This window comes from Pundamilia nyererei, unplaced genomic scaffold (genome assembly GCF_000239375.1).
Source record: "Pundamilia nyererei isolate P.nyererei 1_Seehausen unplaced genomic scaffold, PunNye1.0 scaffold00286, whole genome shotgun sequence".
In the NCBI taxonomy this organism is placed as follows: Eukaryota; Metazoa; Chordata; class Actinopteri; order Cichliformes; family Cichlidae; genus Pundamilia; species Pundamilia nyererei.
The window spans coordinates 182,339-201,274 of record NW_005187687.1 but is presented as its reverse complement, the minus strand read 5'-3'; the positions used below and the strand labels follow the sequence as shown (position 1 = coordinate 201,274).

Genomic DNA, 18,936 nt, shown 5'->3' with positions numbered 1-18,936 from the left:
GTGTGTGTGTGTCACAGAGAATAAAAGAGAGGCTCCTGACTGTGTTGTATGTGTCTGTGCCACAGGTCTGGTCTGTATGAAGTCTAGCACGTCTGTGGTGGAGCTCGTAATGCTGCTCTGTTCTCAGGTTGGTAACTTCTCACCTCTCCTCTCTGTGTCTTGATGAAATGTCCTCACGCTTTCAATCAGTTTTGTCAAAACCTGACGTGCCTAAGTGTTTTTGAAAGGCTTTTTTTTTCGGGTGGGGGGGTTAGAGCACACCGGAAGCTTCAGAGTTATTGATCTGCCCTGTGAGGCAGGGACGACTGTGTAATAAGCGCATTGCAGATGTAATCTAATATCACAGCATAGTTTTCCCTCAATAATAATAAAATCAGGGCTAGAATTGTGACATATGCAAGGTTTAAGTTTTACATAAAAACACATTATGTCACAGACGTTGCATCTTAATTCGTTTTGTCTGGCTCATTTATCCGTCTGCTATCACAGTAAGCCAGTAAGCTCAGTTTACTTCAATAAAACTCCATAAAACTCAAAGCGAGAGTGACACTTACCTTCGCCGAGCCTTTCACAAGTGGAACCTGTCACCAGCTTTTCTTTTCTTTTAAGTTGTAAAGTTTCTCAAAGCGCTCTTGTTCTTTTAGGCGTTCATTTCCATCCTCTCGCTCTCCATTTTCTTCATCTTTACCTCTATGTCATCTTCTCTCTCGCCTTTTGTCCTCTTACATCTTCAGCCGTGGTCATTTTTAAATCGGTGTTTCAGGAGCAACTGCTTTCATCTCGTACTGCTCTCCACAATGCCCTTCTCTTTACCACTCCCTTTTCTTTTCCTCTCTGTTCCACTTCTGGGTGGCTGCTCGTCAGCATGTATAGTATTACCATTGGCTCCGGCCTTGTCTGCCATTAGAGACCCGGGAGAGCAAACCCTAGCCCAGAAATCGATCCTCCGGATGGGGGGATGTAACAGGAGATAGTCCCACGTGTCCTTCACAGCCTTAAGAGCCAGTGGAGCTAATGGAGGTCTGATAGTTTGAGGCTTTCAGCAGCACTCTTACCCTTCTCCACTCTCCATTCTCTCACAGACAGGAGCATTTTTACTTGTTTCTTTCATCTTTCCTTTGATCAGTGTTGCACTACTGTGCACTTTTCACACAGTCAATGGTAAATGATGAAACCGTTTATGTCCTCTGAAATAAAGCTTTTTTTAAATTTCTTTTTTAAGCCTTTTACGTGTTGATCAGCTCGTCCAGTCAGGGTCTGATGATGTAACAGCATTTACTGTGAAAGAATGAACAAATGTTTGACCAATTAAAGGAAATCCCCGATATAACAAATGCAGATGCCTTCACACAGGTTCACTGCAGTACTGTGTATTAATAATCAAGGGTTTCTGGCATGTACTAAAAAGCCAAGAAGGCATAGTTGTTGTTGTTTTAATTAGCATCATTGAAGATAAGTGGCTTTGAAGGAGGAATCATAGTTTAAAAGGATGGCCTGGATGATCTTAGATTAGTGGAAAAAATACTTCAGTATTATTGGTTGAAAATATCAATTACCAACACATATTTTATCACTGTGATGCTGGTCATTAGGTTGATGTTTAATGAAAACAAGAAGGCCAAGAAAGCAGGACACTTGTGTTTTCATGGTTTGAGGAAATGCTGGCTGCAGATCAGTTTTGTCCTGTATTGAAACTTCTCTATCCTGATGAGAGAGATCCTTTCCAGTATATGACAGTGCCCCCATTGCATGTCACGAGAGCTCAGTGAAAGTTTGAGTATGAAGGTCACTAGATCACAACGATATTGAACGCCTATAGCAGATGAATTCTGGGAGACCAGTTTTCTCCACTTTCACTATCAAGACACCAAATGAGGGAATATCGTTTGGAATAATCATCCCTCCTGTAGAGTTCCACGCGATCAATATCGGATCAGTGAAGCTGCTCTGGCATCTGCTGTCACTGCGTTTCTGAGGTGCTTTCAGCAGGTTTCCCAGGCAGGAACTTCAACCTACTGCAGGCTAAAAGAAAAATTAAATTCAACACTCCATTAAAACATGTTTATGGGAACTGAACCGTCATGTGTTTTCTTTGTTTTTCATCAAATACAAAGATATTCAGATGTAACTCTGAATATGGTACAAATATATTATAAATTGTTAATCCTGTATATACTGATATGTGGTGTAAGCTGTAGTAGATACTACATGTGTATATACTTTGCATTGCATTCCATTTGCATGCCCGTGCTATAATATTGTTTGGCCTGTCGGTGCTGGTTCCAAACTGATTTACTTGATAAACTTGAGAAATGTTTAAAAATGGGGTGGTAGATGTGGTTGCTAGGCAATATAACAGCATCATAATATAGCATCCTTTCTGATCTAGGACAGGTGACTCAGAAGGGAGTACGCTAATTTAGATTCTGGCAATATAAAGAAAATGTGTTTGTGACAAAATTATATGATACATTTTATAAGATTTCACAGGTGCATAAATGGATTATTTTAGCTTGTTGCTAGGCAACATGATGACGCCATAGTGTCTGATATGGATAAGAACCATCAGGGCACCAAGATGTATCTGCATGCCAAGTTTGGCTGCTCAACTCCTGATGAGCTAAGAGGAGTTTGCAAACAAACAGACACCCAAACATAGATTTTGTGTATCGTAGTAAGATTACCTGTGAGTGTTTAAGGATTACAATTTAATTCTTTAAAACAAAGAAATGGAGAGCAGAAGTAGAAGGCAGCACAGCACAGAAACACTCAAGTAAAGTACTTGTAAATCATATGTTTTATTTCATATTTTATTGAAGTATTTGGGTAATTGTATATTGCGCCACTAGTCATTCTGATGCTCTGATCCACTTTCATGAGCCATTGTAAAACCAACAGTAAATGAATTAACATTCTTTAGTCTCCAAAATAAACTGACTACATGTTTAGAACATGAATAAAACCAGTATAAAATGACCCGTAGAGGTGTGTGCGTGGCATGACCTGTTCATCATTTACCCTTTTTTACTCCCAGCTGTGGTTCATCGTACTCTTTTTGGTGTCTCTTCTACACTTAGGAGTGGCAGAACTCCATTCAGAAGAATGCTGGACTCGCTTTCATTGAGCTTATCAATGAGGGAAGGTAATTCATCACACTTAATGATTCTCGCAGTAGATCACTCTGTAATTCACACATTAACACTAATTCTGTATCAGTGCTTAACAACTAATGGGTGGGATAGAGCCCTAATGAGAACCTTGCCAGGATAAGTGCACAGTGCCATGTGTGACCAGCAGGAAGTCGAATCATTATTGTGCAATTACATTTACAGCTGATTTGAGCCGGTCTAATTTCAGTGCTTGCAGTTTTGCTTTTCCTTTTTACTCCAAACTACCCGAGTATCACTGCAAACCCAACAAAGAAAGCACAAAGTGGAAAACGACAGCATTGCATTGAAAACGAAGCAGATGTTAGCTGAAATCATTAGCCATTCTTATTGCTGCACTTCCCATCTTGTTGAGAATTTATGTTTTCTCTAAATAGAGATGGTTCCTTCCATTTTATTTTATTCTTTTGCTCTTTTTCCACTTACTTCCACTGCCAGACTCCTGTGCCATGCCATGAAGGATCATATTGTGCGCGTTGCGAATGAAGCAGAGTTCATCCTGAACAGACAGAGGGCTGAGGATGTACACAAACATGCTGAATTTGAGGTATAAGCACAAAATACAACTTCTGTTTGTCACTTGCTGTATGTATGCGAGCAAGAAGCCACAGAAACTGGACGATATGTATTGTTTTCAACATTTTTTTAAAAATCAGCAGTGCAGATAAGTGAAGTCCTTTTGTTTTGTGAGGGCTTCAGGTATATATTGTTCAGGTTTATCTGGTCCATTTTCCAGAAAGCAGGTTCAACAAACTAACTTTGAACTCTGGGTTGGACAAATTTAAGTTTTCAGCTCCAGAAATAAGGTCAGTAAACTCTGCGTTAAGAGCATGCATAAGTAATGGAGCAAAAAGCCCTCATTAATGGAGCTCTGATACCAAGAGTCACCATGGCAACAAGTAAATAATAAGCAGAGCTTATTTTTATCCATTGGAATATGAGTGTGAGTCGGTGTGGGCCATGACTTTTATCTTATGAGAAAAGAGTCAATTCAACCATCGTCTGGGTTTGGGTCAGCAGTCTCTGTGGATAAGCCACTACCCACAGCTCCTGATCGCAGCTGAGTGTCGGACCGTACACTGATTTCTAAATCAAATTTTTACACCCAGTATCACCGATTTAGATGATTTTTAGTGGAAATGGCCCCAAAGTTTTCAAACTGTGAATTTTCAGACACTGAAACCTTTACAAATTATGCATCTAGTAACTGCATATCAATGTATAATCGATGCATATCGAGGCATATATTTGCAGCCTGTTTAACTTTACAAAGTTTCGTTCTGTTTTATTGTCATGCTCCCACTTTTTCTGTCACTGTGAGCGATTACAGCATCACAAATTATTGTGTTTAAATTTAATATTTAAACTTTAGTTTTAAAACATTTGCAAATATTTCTGTCACTGAAGTGAAGTGACTTGAAAAAACACCTTTTTTTTTTTTTAGAAAAAACAGCTGCATTATTGTTCAAAGAATCACTGAGTTAGAAAGATGTAGCCTGTTATTTTAAACTGTTCATAAATCCATGATGTCCACTGATTGCTGTCTATGCGCTGACATCATTGACTGATTGATCATAAAAGCACTTGTGTGAAATATAACATGAAGCTAATATATAATTGGGATTTCATGTCTGCAAAGACGTAAAATTTTGCGATGAATTCACTCTGCTATTCATTTTTCTATCAGCCTTACAAATGAGGAACTAAAACCAGACAGCAGACAGGTTCACAGAGTCTGTTACCGCAATAAATGCCTCAAAGTTTTATTCAACTCTTTTTGGAACAGAAAACTCCGTTTTTTCTCATCTCAGGGTTGACAAACAGCCTTGATCCTCCAAGAAAATGATAATCAACTAATTGTTGATATTTAAGAGTAAATGGACTATCAGTATATTTTTTTATATAAACATTTTTTACAGTTTTTTTTACATTAGATTGCAATTGAGAGTTTCGGAATAACTTCAGATAAATCTTGTTAGCATATGTGCAATATAAGATAAGCAGTTATCCACGCGTGTATCTGCCTGATGTGTAAATATTAAGGATCCTCATCTGATCACCTACTGACTCCTTGTTAGCACCATGTCCTCGTCACAGTAATGGTCCACGGTCTTACTGTTTCTGGTCCTTGTTTAACTTTCCACGTCCCCTTCTCCTTCAGTCTAACTGTGCGCAGTACGCTGCAGACCGAAGGGAGGAGGAGAAAATGTGTGATCACCTCATCAGCGCCGCTAAGCACAGAGATCATGTGACTGCTAACCAGCTGAAACAGAAGATCCTCAACATCCTGACCAATAAGCACGGAGCATGGGGAACCATGTCACAGAGGTAGACCATCACTGTGTAATCTCACGAGCGATCCCTGCAGGAGTATGAGTAAGGAGTCAGATTTTGATATAAATTAATGAAATGGGTAATAAAAATGTGCAGTATCTGACTCCTAATATATTTACTGCCTGGAAGCATCAAGAGACTGATGTCCTTATTTTGTTTTAATACACTTCAGCATTTGCTCATCCAGACCTTCCTACAAGCTGGCGGCCACATGTGATGTAACATGTAACATCTAACCTTATCCATCCTTCATCCGTTATGCCACTATTGAAGTAACTGTTGGTTGTTTACAGTTCATAACTCATCAATATTTGTTCTTCCTCTTTATCTAAAAGCCCGTTATTGGTGTTTGTAGAGTTGGAAAAGCCCTCATGGTCAAATGATGCCCTTTATCCTAATAACGAGGAACCTTTTAGACTGTAGGAAATTAGTTTGGGTGGTTTTTAGCATAAATGTCACATATAACGTCATCTCTGTCTTTAGACAAGTGCCTCAACTGAAATTGCTCATCTTTTTTCCTCCCGACTTTCAGCCAATTACACGACTTCTGGCGTCTAGACTACTGGGAGGACGACCTCAGGAGGAGACGGAGATTCGTGCGAAATGCCTTTGGATCTACTCACGCCGACATGCCGCTCAAAGCTCTCGATGAGTACAGTCAGTAATGTTTACTAACATACAAATATTGCTTTGTTTTGTTTTTTTCCTGCATATTCTAACATGCTCACTTAAACATAAACAGGTACAGAAGACGAGGAGAAGGGACTCAAAAAAAAGAATTTCCGGAGTCAGTCGGTGGTCACCCAAAACCCGGAGGCAGAGCTCATGCTGGAGGGAGACGATGACGCTGTTAGTCTGCTGCAGGAAAAAGAGATCGATAACCTCGCTGGTAAGAAACAAACAAACACGCACACACACAGACAGACACACACACACAGACTTTGTTACAGTCCAGCTGAACAATAAACTCTCTGACTCTTGTTTTTAGTATGTTTTCGTCCGAGACTTTTTATCTCCAAAGGCAAGTTTGACATTTGAAAGCTTTGCAGCTAATCTAACCGTCTGGCTAATTTATCTCACAGAAGATTAAATCACAATTCACTAAAAACTGATGCAAATCAGATCAAACACCTTGTTTAATCCAGTGATTCCTCCCTGGCTTTCATATCCGATCGGTTGTTTCCAACAGAGGGGAAAGAAGCCAATGATTGGTCAATCTTAACTAACATGAAATGACCCTAATGTGCTGTTTTATATTCTCCTGTGATCATGCTTATTGGCGTGACCCGGATACTTGTATAACTACCTATAGTAATGCCTGACCCTTGAATTTGTCCCCACAGGTCCGGTGGTTCTGAGTACTCCAGCTCAGTTGGTAGCACCAGTGGTGGTGGCTCGAGGCACTCTGTCCATCACTACTACTGAGATCTACTTTGAGGTGGATGAAGAAGATACTGCGTTTAAGAAGATGGACCCTAAAGTAAGAACAAATCATTTTTCTTTATAAGTGATCAGTGCACAGAAAGAGAGAGGAGGAAAACCGGTAAATGACAGGGTTAACTTATAAGTCTTTCTTTGTGCTTTTTTTCCCAATAATGTGCATTTTCATTAGGTGCTTGCCTACTCTGAGGGTTTGCATGGCAAATGGATGTTCAGTGAGATCCGAGCTGTGTTCTCCAGACGATACCTGCTACAGAACACTGGACTAGAAGTCTTCATGGCCAACAGAAGTAAGTCTCCAGAGTTCTTACTGAAACGATCATACTCACAGGTGACACTGCAATTAACCCGCTTTAGTATAGAATGACTACACTACCTGATCTGTTTAAATGTACTCTTGGATATTAGCTCAGTGTTAAGTGAGTGGTTCATTTTAAATCAGCATTAACTGTATCTTGTTCTCCCTCTAGCATCTGTGATGTTTAACTTCCCCGACCAGGCCACCGTTAAACGGGTTGTCTACAGTCTCCCGCGGGTCGGTGTAGGAACGAGTTACGGTCTGCCACAGGCCAGGTATGCACAGCTCTGTTTTCGAAGGGCAATGCCAAGATTTGATAAATGGAGAATTACATTTCGTGTGTGTGTACATTTCAGGCGGATTTCCTTGGCTACTCCTCGCCAGCTGTTCAAGTCATCCAACATGACGCAGCGCTGGCAGCGGAGAGAGATCTCTAACTTTGAGTACCTCATGTTCCTCAACACTATTGCAGGTGAAGTCCACTTTAAATGAGCGCTGACTCTTCTACCTCTGGACCTGTCAATGATATACGTGTGAACAGAAGATCGGTCAAGCACACAAATCTGGCTGATATGTCCAAACATTTCTGCTGAGTCATACGGACGTTTCTTATTCACTGTGAAGTTTTTTAGCAGTTTAAACTTATTTGGTTGCTTCGATTGCCAAGGATAGAAAACGCACACTTCCATTGTGTATTTCCTTCATTGGTGATTCTATAAACACTTTAATGAAGAGGGCAGACAAAGAAGGTGACAGATTTGTAATAAGATGAATGCTTTGTCTGCAGTTTGCCAAATTGTTCTTTATATACTAGAAAACAGATTTAGAAAAATGAATAAAACCGCTTGTTTTAATACATGTCGAGATACTGAGTAAGTATCAGAAGCACACAAAGAAACTGAGTGAATATTTGTTTAACTCCTGACATCATTTATCAACAGTTTGTACTTTTATCTCTCTGCTTGACTTTCTTTTTTTTTAACTAAAAACATGCGTCTTTAGTTAATGTGTGTATAACATTTCATCTGGGCTCAGCGGTTCGTTAATATTTCAGCACGAGTCCGGCATAATGGATGTGTAAGATTTTAAAATATTTATAGCAACGTTTCTTTTCCCAGAGTAACATTTACACAGACATTTTATAGTTTGTTATAATCTAAGAGTTGTGTGTGTGTGTGTGTGTGTGTGTGTGTGTGTGTGTGTGTGTCCTTGCAGTTTATAACAAGACTAACGCCACATTGTTGTCGCTGATCGCTGTTGTGTCTTTTGCAGGGAGGACCTATAATGATTTGAACCAGTACCCTGTCTTCCCTTGGGTCTTGACCAACTATGATTCAGAGGAGCTCGATCTCACACTACCGGGCAACTTCAGAGACCTTTCCAAGGTTAGAGCTCCCACCCATAAAACTCTTTATGCACCTTTTCCAATTTCCTGCGTGTGTGCTACTTGGAGATGCTATCAACTCAAATGAATCAAAGTCACAAAATAGCATTCACGGTACATAATGTACCAAGGAATAGCACAAATCTCTCCTTATCACATCCCCACCAAGAGCGTATACACCCCGCTATGCAGAAGAACGCTAATGTGTGGTTTCTCTTCAAAGTATTCATCCAGTTATTTCTCTCTGATTTCTTCTAGCCAATCGGTGCCCTGAATCCCAAACGAGCAGCATTTTATGCTGAGCGCTACGAGACATGGGATGACGACAGCGCACCTCCTCACCACTACACAACCTTATACTCCACAGCTCATTCAACACTGATGTGGATGCTCAGAATAGTGAGTGCCTACTTAACACACTTATAAACTGGAAACAGCTAACTAAACACACGCCAGACACTCAGGGCTGCTTTTCACATGAACGTGTCTGTTTTCTGTTCCTGTAGGAGCCCTTTACCACATTTTTCCTCAGCGCTAATGATGGTAAGTTCGACCATCCAGAGAGAGCCTTTTCTGGCATCGGTCGCTCGTGGAGGAACTGCCAGAGGGACACGGCTGATGTGAAGGTAACGTGGAACAACCTACTGAAGTGACTGGTTTGAGGTTGTTGGACTAGATGTATTCAGCATAAAATCCATCCGCACTGAGACCTAACACCAGGACCGTGAAATTATGATTTCATTTCTTTCATTTCCAATTTGAAAGTATTTAGAAGTGGCCTTATGGCCTCAAGTGGTTAACATATTTGTTTTGCATATGAGGAAAGGTCCTCAGCTTAATTCCAGGAGGAGGCACAACCCCAGTTTTGAGGGTTTGCAAGCCAGCGGTGGTCGCACTCCAGGATAAATGGGAGTTTTGCAGGGAAGGAAAAGGCATCTGGTGACAAATCTGTGCCAGATCAGACATGTGGAGCCATTTGCTGTGGTGACCCCTTGGGAAATAAGGGAGCAGCTGAAAGTACCATATGTGAAATATTTGATAATAATTTGCTAAAGGAGCGTCAATAATTGATGTGGATTTTTCTTAGATCCAGTTAACTAAAGCAGCAGCATAGCCTGTTATTATACTGAGAGTGCAGCGGGTGGATTGTTAGATGTTCACCAGGCTAGGTATTTTGTGTGATTTTTGGTTTGTTGGCTGTTTGTTTCTGATCTTGGGGTGTTCGTTTTATAATATAACAATTTCAATGTTTTTTTTTTATATGAAAATGCATTGAAATTAAATTTAGCTTCCACTAAAACAACAAATAACGAGTTGGTTTTTTACATGTAACAAAGAAATAATTATACTGTAATTAATTTTAAGTGCTGCATTATTATTTTCAAGTACTGCATAATTTTCTGGTAATTTGGCAGAAAACAAAATAATATTTTGCCATCTTACAGAGCAAGTAGGCTGTACCTGTGTGTGGGCTGTATTATAGAGCGACTTAACCGAAATTGTTTCTGTTTTATTGGAAAGGAGATACAAATTATACTGTAAGTAATTTTAAGTACTGCTTAAGTAATTTTCGGTATTGTTTAATTACCTGGTAATTTTGCAGAAGAACAATATTTCCCCATCGTAAGTAGGCTGTACTCTTCAGGTCTTTATTTTTTCTATTATTTAATTGTGCTTTTTTTGTTTATGATGTACTCAAAATCAGTTACAATATCATTTGTGTCTCCTTTCCAGTAAGATATGCAGACATTAAGCAAGGTTAAGCCACCACATGGCACAGCATGCTCCTCAAAAAGAGGCAGTGACTGAACAATGTGTTTTTGCTCGTGTCCATAAGGAGCTGATCCCAGAGTTCTACTACTTGCCCGAGATGTTCGTCAACAGTAATGAATATGAGCTCGGGATGCGCGAAGATGCAGTTCCTGTAAGTGATGTGGAGCTTCCCGTCTGGGCCAAGAAACCCGAGGATTTTGTTCGCATTAACCGCATGGTGAGAAAAACAGAGACTTGTTTATTTTAAATACTAAACCTGGAAGTTTTGATTCTTTTTTTTCGTTGCCTCACCTTCAAATCTGGAGATAAACTGCGAATATTCTCTCTCTCTGATTCTTTCCCTCTCTCCAGGCATTGGAGAGCGAGTTCGTGTCGTGCCAGCTTCACCAGTGGATTGATCTAATATTTGGCTACAAGCAGCGAGGGCCAGAAGCGGTGCGAGCTCTCAATGTGTTCAACTTCTTATCCTACGAGGGAGCAGTCAACCTAGACAATCTAGATGCTGTACAGCGTGAGGTTTGTTGACGATTATCATTAAAGTGCAGAAATCGAACTTGTGCGTGGTAAGCCCATCTCTTCCTCTCTGATTCCAGCTGATTGAGGCCCAGATTCAGCTTAGTGGTCAGGTGCCCTCCCAGCTGCTGATCGAGCCACACCCACCTCGGTCCTCCGCCATGCACCTGGTGAGATACCTCAACAGCCTTAGCACATCTTGGCACGCACTTACAGACAAACACCTGATGAAAACACCAAGTCAACTGTAGGAGCGCTGCAGAGCTACTGAGCTAGCAGTGCTTTGAATCTTCATTGTTTTCATTTATTTATCATATTTTTAAAACATTTCTACCCAGTGCATCAATTATTTTTAGTCCGCATTCTCCGAGAGGAATAGCTTCCATTAGCAAGATGTAAGCTATTTGAAGTTTTATTACATACAGTAGTATGTAATGGTGTTTGTAGCCTCTCTGTAGTCCCTGCTACCCTCAGCAGCATGAGGCCTCTGCTTCTCTACATCAGAGCCATCAATGTCAACCCAAACCCGTCAGACCCCGAGCCCTCAGCAACCGGTGCATCCGCCTCCTTTCCTAGACCTAGAGCCGCCCTCAGTGTGTGTACCTGCTCTGACCCTGTGCTCCCACTAATATACCGTTTCCCCTGCCGTCCCTCTGTCCCATCTGTTCTGTCTGTCCCTCTCCCTTCGTCTCCATCCCCCTTCCTCCAACCTACCCTCTTGCCCTTTCTCTCTCTCCCTTTCTCTTTCTCTGTCTGTCTCACCAGTGTTTCCTTCCCCAGAGCCCTCTGATGTTTAAGGATCAGATGCAGCAGGATGTCATCATGGTGCTCAAGTTTCCCTCCAACTCTCCCGTGACACACGTCGCGGCCAACACGCTCCCCCACCTCAGCATACCAGCAGCCGTGACGGTCACATGTAGCCGGCTGTTCGCCGTAAACCGCTGGCACAACACTGTCGGTGAGTGTACGTTGATGGAAGTCCGTGTAAAATTTAAATTATTAAAGAATTTTTGCGACTGATTTCCCAAAGCCTGTAATGCTTGTATACTTACAGCTGAGCCTGAAGCATTTGCTCTTGTTGTTTCATACTGCCCTTTAGTCCTGTTTTGTTCACGCCCTCGATGTTGACATAGAAATATTTGTTAATTAAAGCTTCAATTAACCTTATTAATGACCTCATTAGCGCAACAGACTACGTGTAATTAATCATGGTAATGTGATTATACAGGATCACGGGCAGCTTAAGTGGCTTTTAGTACCGACTGCCACACGAGGCACTTAATTTTTAATGTACGTTTGCATCAGAGCTCCCATCAGAGAGCACTGGATCAGGCCTTCTTCACCACTTGAAGATGTGCGTATGTATGACTGTGTAATATTTGTGCCTCAAACCCTTCAGGCCTCCGTGGAGCTCCAGGATACTCCCTAGAACAAGCTCATCATCTGCCCATTGAGATGGACCCTCTCATTGGTCAGTGCTCACACATATTCACAGCATTTTATCCATTCAAAAAGTTATAGATGCAATTTATGTCGTATTTTATTGACCAGAGGTGGGATGTGGCCCAGATGCAGATCTGAATCAAGGAGTTTTTAATATTATAGGTTATTGCAGAATTTATCACAGATGCTTATATGCAGCTCTTGTTTTTATATAAGCAGTTGCAGACCATAGTTTTGATACACATGTTCTGTAAGTAGATAAAGGGAATTTCCAGATCACTGGGGGAGCTGTGGCCAAAAGCATCACGTGATGCATTGGGGATTTAGATATACTGTTAACCATTTTCCATTTTTCTGCCCTCATTAGCCTGATTACATCTTTTTCTTCCCATGTAGCAAACAACTCAGGCGTGAACAAGCGTCAGATCACTGACCTGGTGGACCAGAGCATCCAAATTAACACACACTGTTTTGTGGTTACTGCTGATAACCGTTACATCCTTGTCTGCGGCTTCTGGGACAAGAGCTTCCGCGTTTACTCCACAGAAACTGGTTGGTTTTTGTATTATTTATAAGTCATGTCAAGCACTAAGTACAGCAAGCATTTCCTCGAGGCTGTCGGCTTCCTTTTTGAAGCTTAAATTTATGATTCTGTCAGAGTCTTTGCTTTGCATGTTTATTAATTTATTACATAGAAGAGATGCAGGCTTTTTTGGAAATACATGCAGGCACATGGAGGTAGATGCTGTTTTTACTGATCCTCGGGTTTAAAAGGAGACACGGCTTGATTAAGTTATCATCACGAAGCATTTTTATCCCACCGTCGCCTTCCAGGAGTTTGATAAGGAGAGGCACACACACGTTGGCAAACTTGTCTACCTCCCTGCTCTCCACAGGAAAGCTGACCCAGATAGTTTTTGGCCACTGGGATGTGGTGACGTGTCTGGCTAGGTCAGAGTCTTACATTGGAGGAGACTGCTACATCGTGTCAGGATCCAGAGATGCCACTCTTCTTCTGTGGTACTGGAGTGGGCGGCACCATATTATAGGGGACAACCCTAACAACAGTGAGTGGTGAAATGGTGGATACAGAATGTGTGCAAGTTAACTAGTCGTTGTTTGGGACATGAGTGCATGAATGCGCTTCAAGGTCAAACATAAAGTTGAATAATTAGAGCATGTTTATTGTATATTTACAGCAATGGAAACATTTTTACTGCAAATGTAGTGGTTTGACTCTTAACTGTGTTTTCCTCAGGTGACTATCCTGCTCCCAGAGCAGTACTGACAGGACATGACCACGAGGTGGTGTGTGTGTCCGTCTGCGCGGAGCTGGGATTGGTTATTAGTGGAGCCAAAGGTTTGTACATCTTTATATGTCTTTGCCCAGAAGAGGTTTATTTGCAAATAAATATTTAATTTAATTATAAAAGATGCACATCAGAGAACAGTGGCGTGGACGCAGTGAACGTTAATCACAGTGAATGTTGCTTTTGCCAAAGCTTTACACTATCTTGCTTTGATCTTTTCCCTCAGAGGGCCCGTGCCTCGTCCACACTATCACAGGGGACCTGCTCAGAGCCCTGGAGGGTCCAGAGCTGTGCCAGCAGCCACGCCTCATCTCGGTGTCTAGCGAGGGACACTGCATCATCTACTATGAGAGAGGCCGCTTCTGCAACTTCAGCATAAATGGAAAACTGCTGGCACAAATGGAGGTCAACGATTCGACGCGGGTAAAGCTGTCAGGGTTACTCGAATGCAAACATTTTCATACACTGGTGTTCGCATTATTCAGCCATAAACCAAGAGCTTCTTTTAACTTGGACTCTTTTTTTCTTTTCCAGGCAATCCTGCTAAGTAGTGACGGGCAGAATTTGGTGACAGGAGGCGATAATGGAGTTGTTGAGGTGTGGCAGGCGTGTGACTTCAAACAGCTTTACATCTATCCGGGCTGTGATGCCGGAATCCGTGCCATGGACCTATCACACGACCAGAGGTAAAACAGGAAGAGGACAAAGACTGCGTCACCTTTGTGATGTGATTGCAAAAGTTTCGATGGTTCGCAGATGTGATTTACTGTGTTCTCTGCCCTCAGGACTTTGATCACTGGCATGGCGTCTGGCAGCATTGTGGCATTCAACATAGACTTCAACCGCTGGCACTACGAACACCAGAACAGGTACTGAGGACAGTGCGAGGAAGAGGACGATGAAGGGAGGCGAGGAGGTGATGCATTCTGCTGTGTATCTGCAGCACAGGGGAAACTACAGGTTCAGAGACGATGGAAAAACAAGTACCGGACCTTAGGCTGTATTCCCTTGTGAAGTTCACTTGATTTTAGGATGCGACGGCGCTGGTGGAAACTGCTTCCTCTGTGCATACGTGTATGTACGCGCACACACACGTGTGTAACCACAGACACTTAATACCCAGAAGATACACACCAAAACCTGCTAATAGAATAAGAAGACTGCAGAGTGGGGAGGGGGAGGCAAGGTGAGCAGATATTGTAGAGGTCTTTCATACCTGTACCACTCACAGGACTGGTACATTTGCTGTTCCTCAAAGAAATCCTAGGTTTTCTTTTCTTTTCTTTTGGCTATGTTTAACATTTTGTTTTTTACTTTTCATTTGAGGAGATGCCAGCACATCGCTTATTGGGTGGATAATTAATGAAATATGTATCTAAAGTGTTAATAAATGGTCAGAAATGAACCAGCTCTACCCATTGTTCAAAAACAGGTGCTATTGGCTTGATCTTAAATTCACCCTTGAAAATTCGCTGGAAGGTCTAATTTTTTAAAATTGTTGAATCTTGTTTAATTTCACCTGTTTTATTCTTTTCTTTTTTTGAATATTCATTTAGGTTTTTTTTGTTCTTTACCCTCAGCAGGCTTAAATCAGATTTTTATGTAAATAAGGCTCTGCTTCCTTCAGAGTCTACACTTCTACTTTCACTACACGAACTGCGCTTATCACCTTTAATTTATTAATGACTTGCTGTATGTAAAATACTGTGTAATAATTATTATAATGTTGACAAGGCTGATGGTAATGACGGTGGTAAATGTTTTGCCAGGGAAGGTAATGATAAAGAGGTCTTACCAGTGCCACCAAGGATGACGAACACAAGACTGACATGATTTCCTTTGTATATTTGGTGATCGTTCTGTCAAATATGTACATATAGTCTCGGTTCAGGCTTGGCGGGAGACTTGATCAGCTGAATAAGACTGGAAGCGCAAACTTTCACTTACCCACATTTGTTGATTATTTAAAAAATAAAAAAAAGAGAGAGAATCAAATCAATGTAAAAGTTTTGTTTTGTATTTGCACTTTGCACCAATCACATATCATTATTTATTAGCTTGGTTCTTTCTGGTCGGCTGCCATTTCGTTTAGGTCCATTTTCCTACGGGATAATTTGTGCATTGATGTTTGTATTTAAAACGTTGAGCTCATGTGTGATTATAAGTTTTACAACCTCACAGTTGTAAGCAATATCATGATTCTGTAGCTGATAGAGGCGGGGCGGAGGGCGGAGAGAGAGGATGAAATGTGAGATGTACCGTATGTGTGAAGCCATCTTGATCAAATGCGCACATGCACATACTCTATCGACAGGTTCAACTTACGTATCCAAAAAAAGGTTAAATATTTTTGGATCTATGAAACCCTAAAAAAAACTATTGTATTCATGTTTTATTGCAAAGATGTAAAATATGACGTGTGAGTTGGAAAAAAAATCATGATAAGAAAATAAAATATGCAAAGAATTTGATGACTTGGCTTTTCATTGATCACAACCGTGTATCACGCGTACATTTATCGCCATTTTGAGTGAAATCTTACTTCCATAAATGCGATTTCTAGTTAAAACGCTGCATTTTGCACACACTTGTCATTTGTTGAACTACCTGCTGTTTTTTTTTCTTTCCTGTTTGTGAAAATAGCAACATCCTGCATCACAGACATCAATACCCTGTTAGTAGTACAAAATTACCACTTTCAGTTTTCAGCATTTCCTGCATTGTTCTTTTCTAAAGAACCAATTTAAACCTACTCCTGTGGAGCTTCTTCAAATAACACAGGAACAGAACAGCCGTCCTCACTGAAAGTTGTCACAGTGATTATACAACCTGAAATTTCACAGATGACATTAGAGGTTCAGTTTTATCTATTTTCTTTTATTTCACCAGTTTAAAATAGTCATTTGTTCCCGTAGCTGAACATCTTTTTGTGCAAAATTAAACTAAAAGCTAAAATTATACACTAGTTGTTGAATTTGTGAACTTTCGCTGTGAAACTATAAACAGATTATTATTTTACTGCTTTGTTTTTTTTCTTAGTTGCCGCAATCTTGCTTGCTTGGCTGCTTATGAAAAATGGCCACACATTGCTCTCATCAAACATCATTTAATAATTTGATTCAATTCAGTTTTATTTATTCATTAAGCAGCCTGAACTGTTAATACAAGGCAGGATGGATCCATGCATCGTTTTTCCAATCTTCTGTTGTGAGCCCTTACCAACTGTAGCTTCAGTTTCAATTAAATTCCATTTTATTTACATAGTGCCAAAACACAACTTGCCTCAAAGCGCTTTATAATGTAAAGACTACAATAATAAAGAGAAAACCCCAACAATCAGATGACCCCTGGGAGCAAGCACGTGGCAGCAGTGGGAAGGAAAAACGCCCTTTTAACAGGAAGAAAGAAAATGTTTGTTTTCTAATAAAGTTTCTAAAACGCGCCTTTCATATTCACCCAGTGCATCAAATGTAAGTCACTGACCGGCCATTGGGAGTAACTTGGGGGTTCAATGTCTTGACCATGGACACTTCAGTAAGCCACTTACTTACTTACATAAGCCACTTACTCTGTGATAGGTCTGCAGATTTTAAACATGCCTCAGCTCTTTGTTCATAAATATATAGAATATATATCTCTTTATGTTTTAAGTGCTTCTAAATAAGAGAAACATTGGTTTTGATAAAATTTACATGTCAAACAGTTAAAATGACCAGGCAGTAGAAAATAACACTAGTTTAAGTATCAATTTATGCCACTAAAAGTGAATTTTATAGTCTAAACTTATAAATGAAATATTAAAATGATATGACTTAATTTTATACTGAAACATTTTGATTTCTATTTTTTTTAAATTAGATTTAAAACTAATTACTTTAAAATGACCAGAACTTTACAATCTGATTGACTGACTGACCTGGGTGTTTATTAATCCGATTACAATAAGAAATATAGTAAAATAACAAGGCTATGGTCACTATTTTAATATTAAAATGAATACCACCTCATGTTTTAAAAGAATCTGTATTTGAATGTGCTATTTAATGCTATCAATGTTACCTGGAAATATTTGCGGTAGTTATTACTTTGTAATAACCTTAAATCAGGCCAATATGTTTACATATTATCATATTGTAAAACATTAACTGTACAATTACAAACTGCACTTACTTTTATTTGCACATTATCAGCCCTAGTTATTAATCTCTTTATTTATACTTTATACTATACTACATCTACCATTGCTCACCTAAAAACTACGTTCAATACCGCACTCTATTTATGGTTATTATTGCTTTATTACTATATTGTGTACCCACTTTTGTTTCCACTGAGCTGTATAGCCACCGAAAATTCAATTATTAAGGTCTTGTATACCTAATTATGGCATCTTATTGATGTGTCTAGCGCAGTTTTTATAAAGATATTACCAGAATTGGCCAAATATTAATAATAAAAGATGAATGGATACATATTTTTGTATATATTTTTGGGTTGTATGTGGCATTTTTTCAATCATTTAAAAAAATAAATTAAAATCCAGGGATTCGTGGATTGGGAAGAATGAGCTGAAGTGAAACTACAGCAAAGCTAATAATTACATCCAATTTGTTTACAGTATATTTGATGCTTTATCTTATGCTTAGTACTACAGCCATTTTCCTAATTTTGCAAGACAAACAAATCCATTAACACCTCAATTATAACTGGAATGATAAACGAAAGCATTGCCACTAATCTCTTTTTTAATTAGTGTGATGTTTCAGCATGTATAGAAGTTAAAGGGATTTTGTGATTAAAGTTTATACATGGGGGAGTGCTGAGTCTGTCAGACCGTACCACCTGAAATACACAGATTAATTGGAGAACAGTGAGGATTTGTCAAGGAGTCTGACAGCTCTGGCTGTTTTTATTGCTTGCGGCTGTCATCTGTGAGCCTTTGTGGTCTTTACAGTTTATTGACTTTTCTGACAAAGTGTGGCAAAGATGAATGAACCGTTTTCAAATAATTCTCTCTGTACGTGCCATACATTTTTGTCACAGTGTCAAAAAGACTTCAACTCCCAATATTAAAAAAATAACAAACAAGTAAATGATGTATTTTCAGAGTAAACAACCATTTCTCTAACCGAAGCCTGGAATAAAAGCTGATGGCAGCACAGAGCTGCTGTAGTCTCTATGGAGACCGGGATCGGACGCCTTATAAATTGACAGGCAAGAGTGGTAATCTGTCGCGCTGGTAGACCTGTCTTTCAGGCTCTGAATTTCCTCTTG

The 18,936-nt window shown here is 40.0% G+C and overlaps 1 protein-coding gene across 3 annotated transcripts in view; it reads left to right on the top strand.

The window, feature by feature from the left end:
• nbeaa (neurobeachin a) overlaps nt 1-15,194 on the top strand; it is a 97,577-nt gene extending 82,383 nt beyond the window's left edge. For all 3 annotated transcript variants that reach the window (XM_013915316.1, XM_005750756.2, XM_013915315.1), the window contains 24 exons: nt 66-127; nt 3,078-3,142; nt 3,606-3,714; nt 5,329-5,495; nt 6,034-6,158; nt 6,244-6,390; nt 6,845-6,981; nt 7,114-7,231; nt 7,412-7,514; nt 7,596-7,711; nt 8,512-8,624; nt 8,882-9,022; nt 9,130-9,249; nt 10,461-10,613; nt 10,748-10,912; nt 10,990-11,079; nt 11,675-11,867; nt 12,309-12,380; nt 12,749-12,904; nt 13,249-13,419; nt 13,611-13,712; nt 13,889-14,085; nt 14,197-14,348; nt 14,448-15,194. In XM_013915316.1, the coding sequence (XP_013770770.1) occupies nt 66-127; nt 3,078-3,142; nt 3,606-3,714; nt 5,329-5,495; nt 6,034-6,158; nt 6,244-6,390; nt 6,845-6,981; nt 7,114-7,231; nt 7,412-7,514; nt 7,596-7,711; nt 8,512-8,624; nt 8,882-9,022; nt 9,130-9,249; nt 10,461-10,613; nt 10,748-10,912; nt 10,990-11,079; nt 11,675-11,867; nt 12,309-12,380; nt 12,749-12,904; nt 13,249-13,419; nt 13,611-13,712; nt 13,889-14,085; nt 14,197-14,348; nt 14,448-14,538 (3,065 nt within the window). In that variant the 3' untranslated portion in view covers nt 14,539-15,194. The remainder of the gene's footprint in view (nt 1-65; nt 128-3,077; nt 3,143-3,605; nt 3,715-5,328; nt 5,496-6,033; nt 6,159-6,243; nt 6,391-6,844; nt 6,982-7,113; nt 7,232-7,411; nt 7,515-7,595; nt 7,712-8,511; nt 8,625-8,881; nt 9,023-9,129; nt 9,250-10,460; nt 10,614-10,747; nt 10,913-10,989; nt 11,080-11,674; nt 11,868-12,308; nt 12,381-12,748; nt 12,905-13,248; nt 13,420-13,610; nt 13,713-13,888; nt 14,086-14,196; nt 14,349-14,447) is intronic.
• The last annotated feature ends 3,742 nt before the right edge of the window (nt 15,195-18,936 follow it).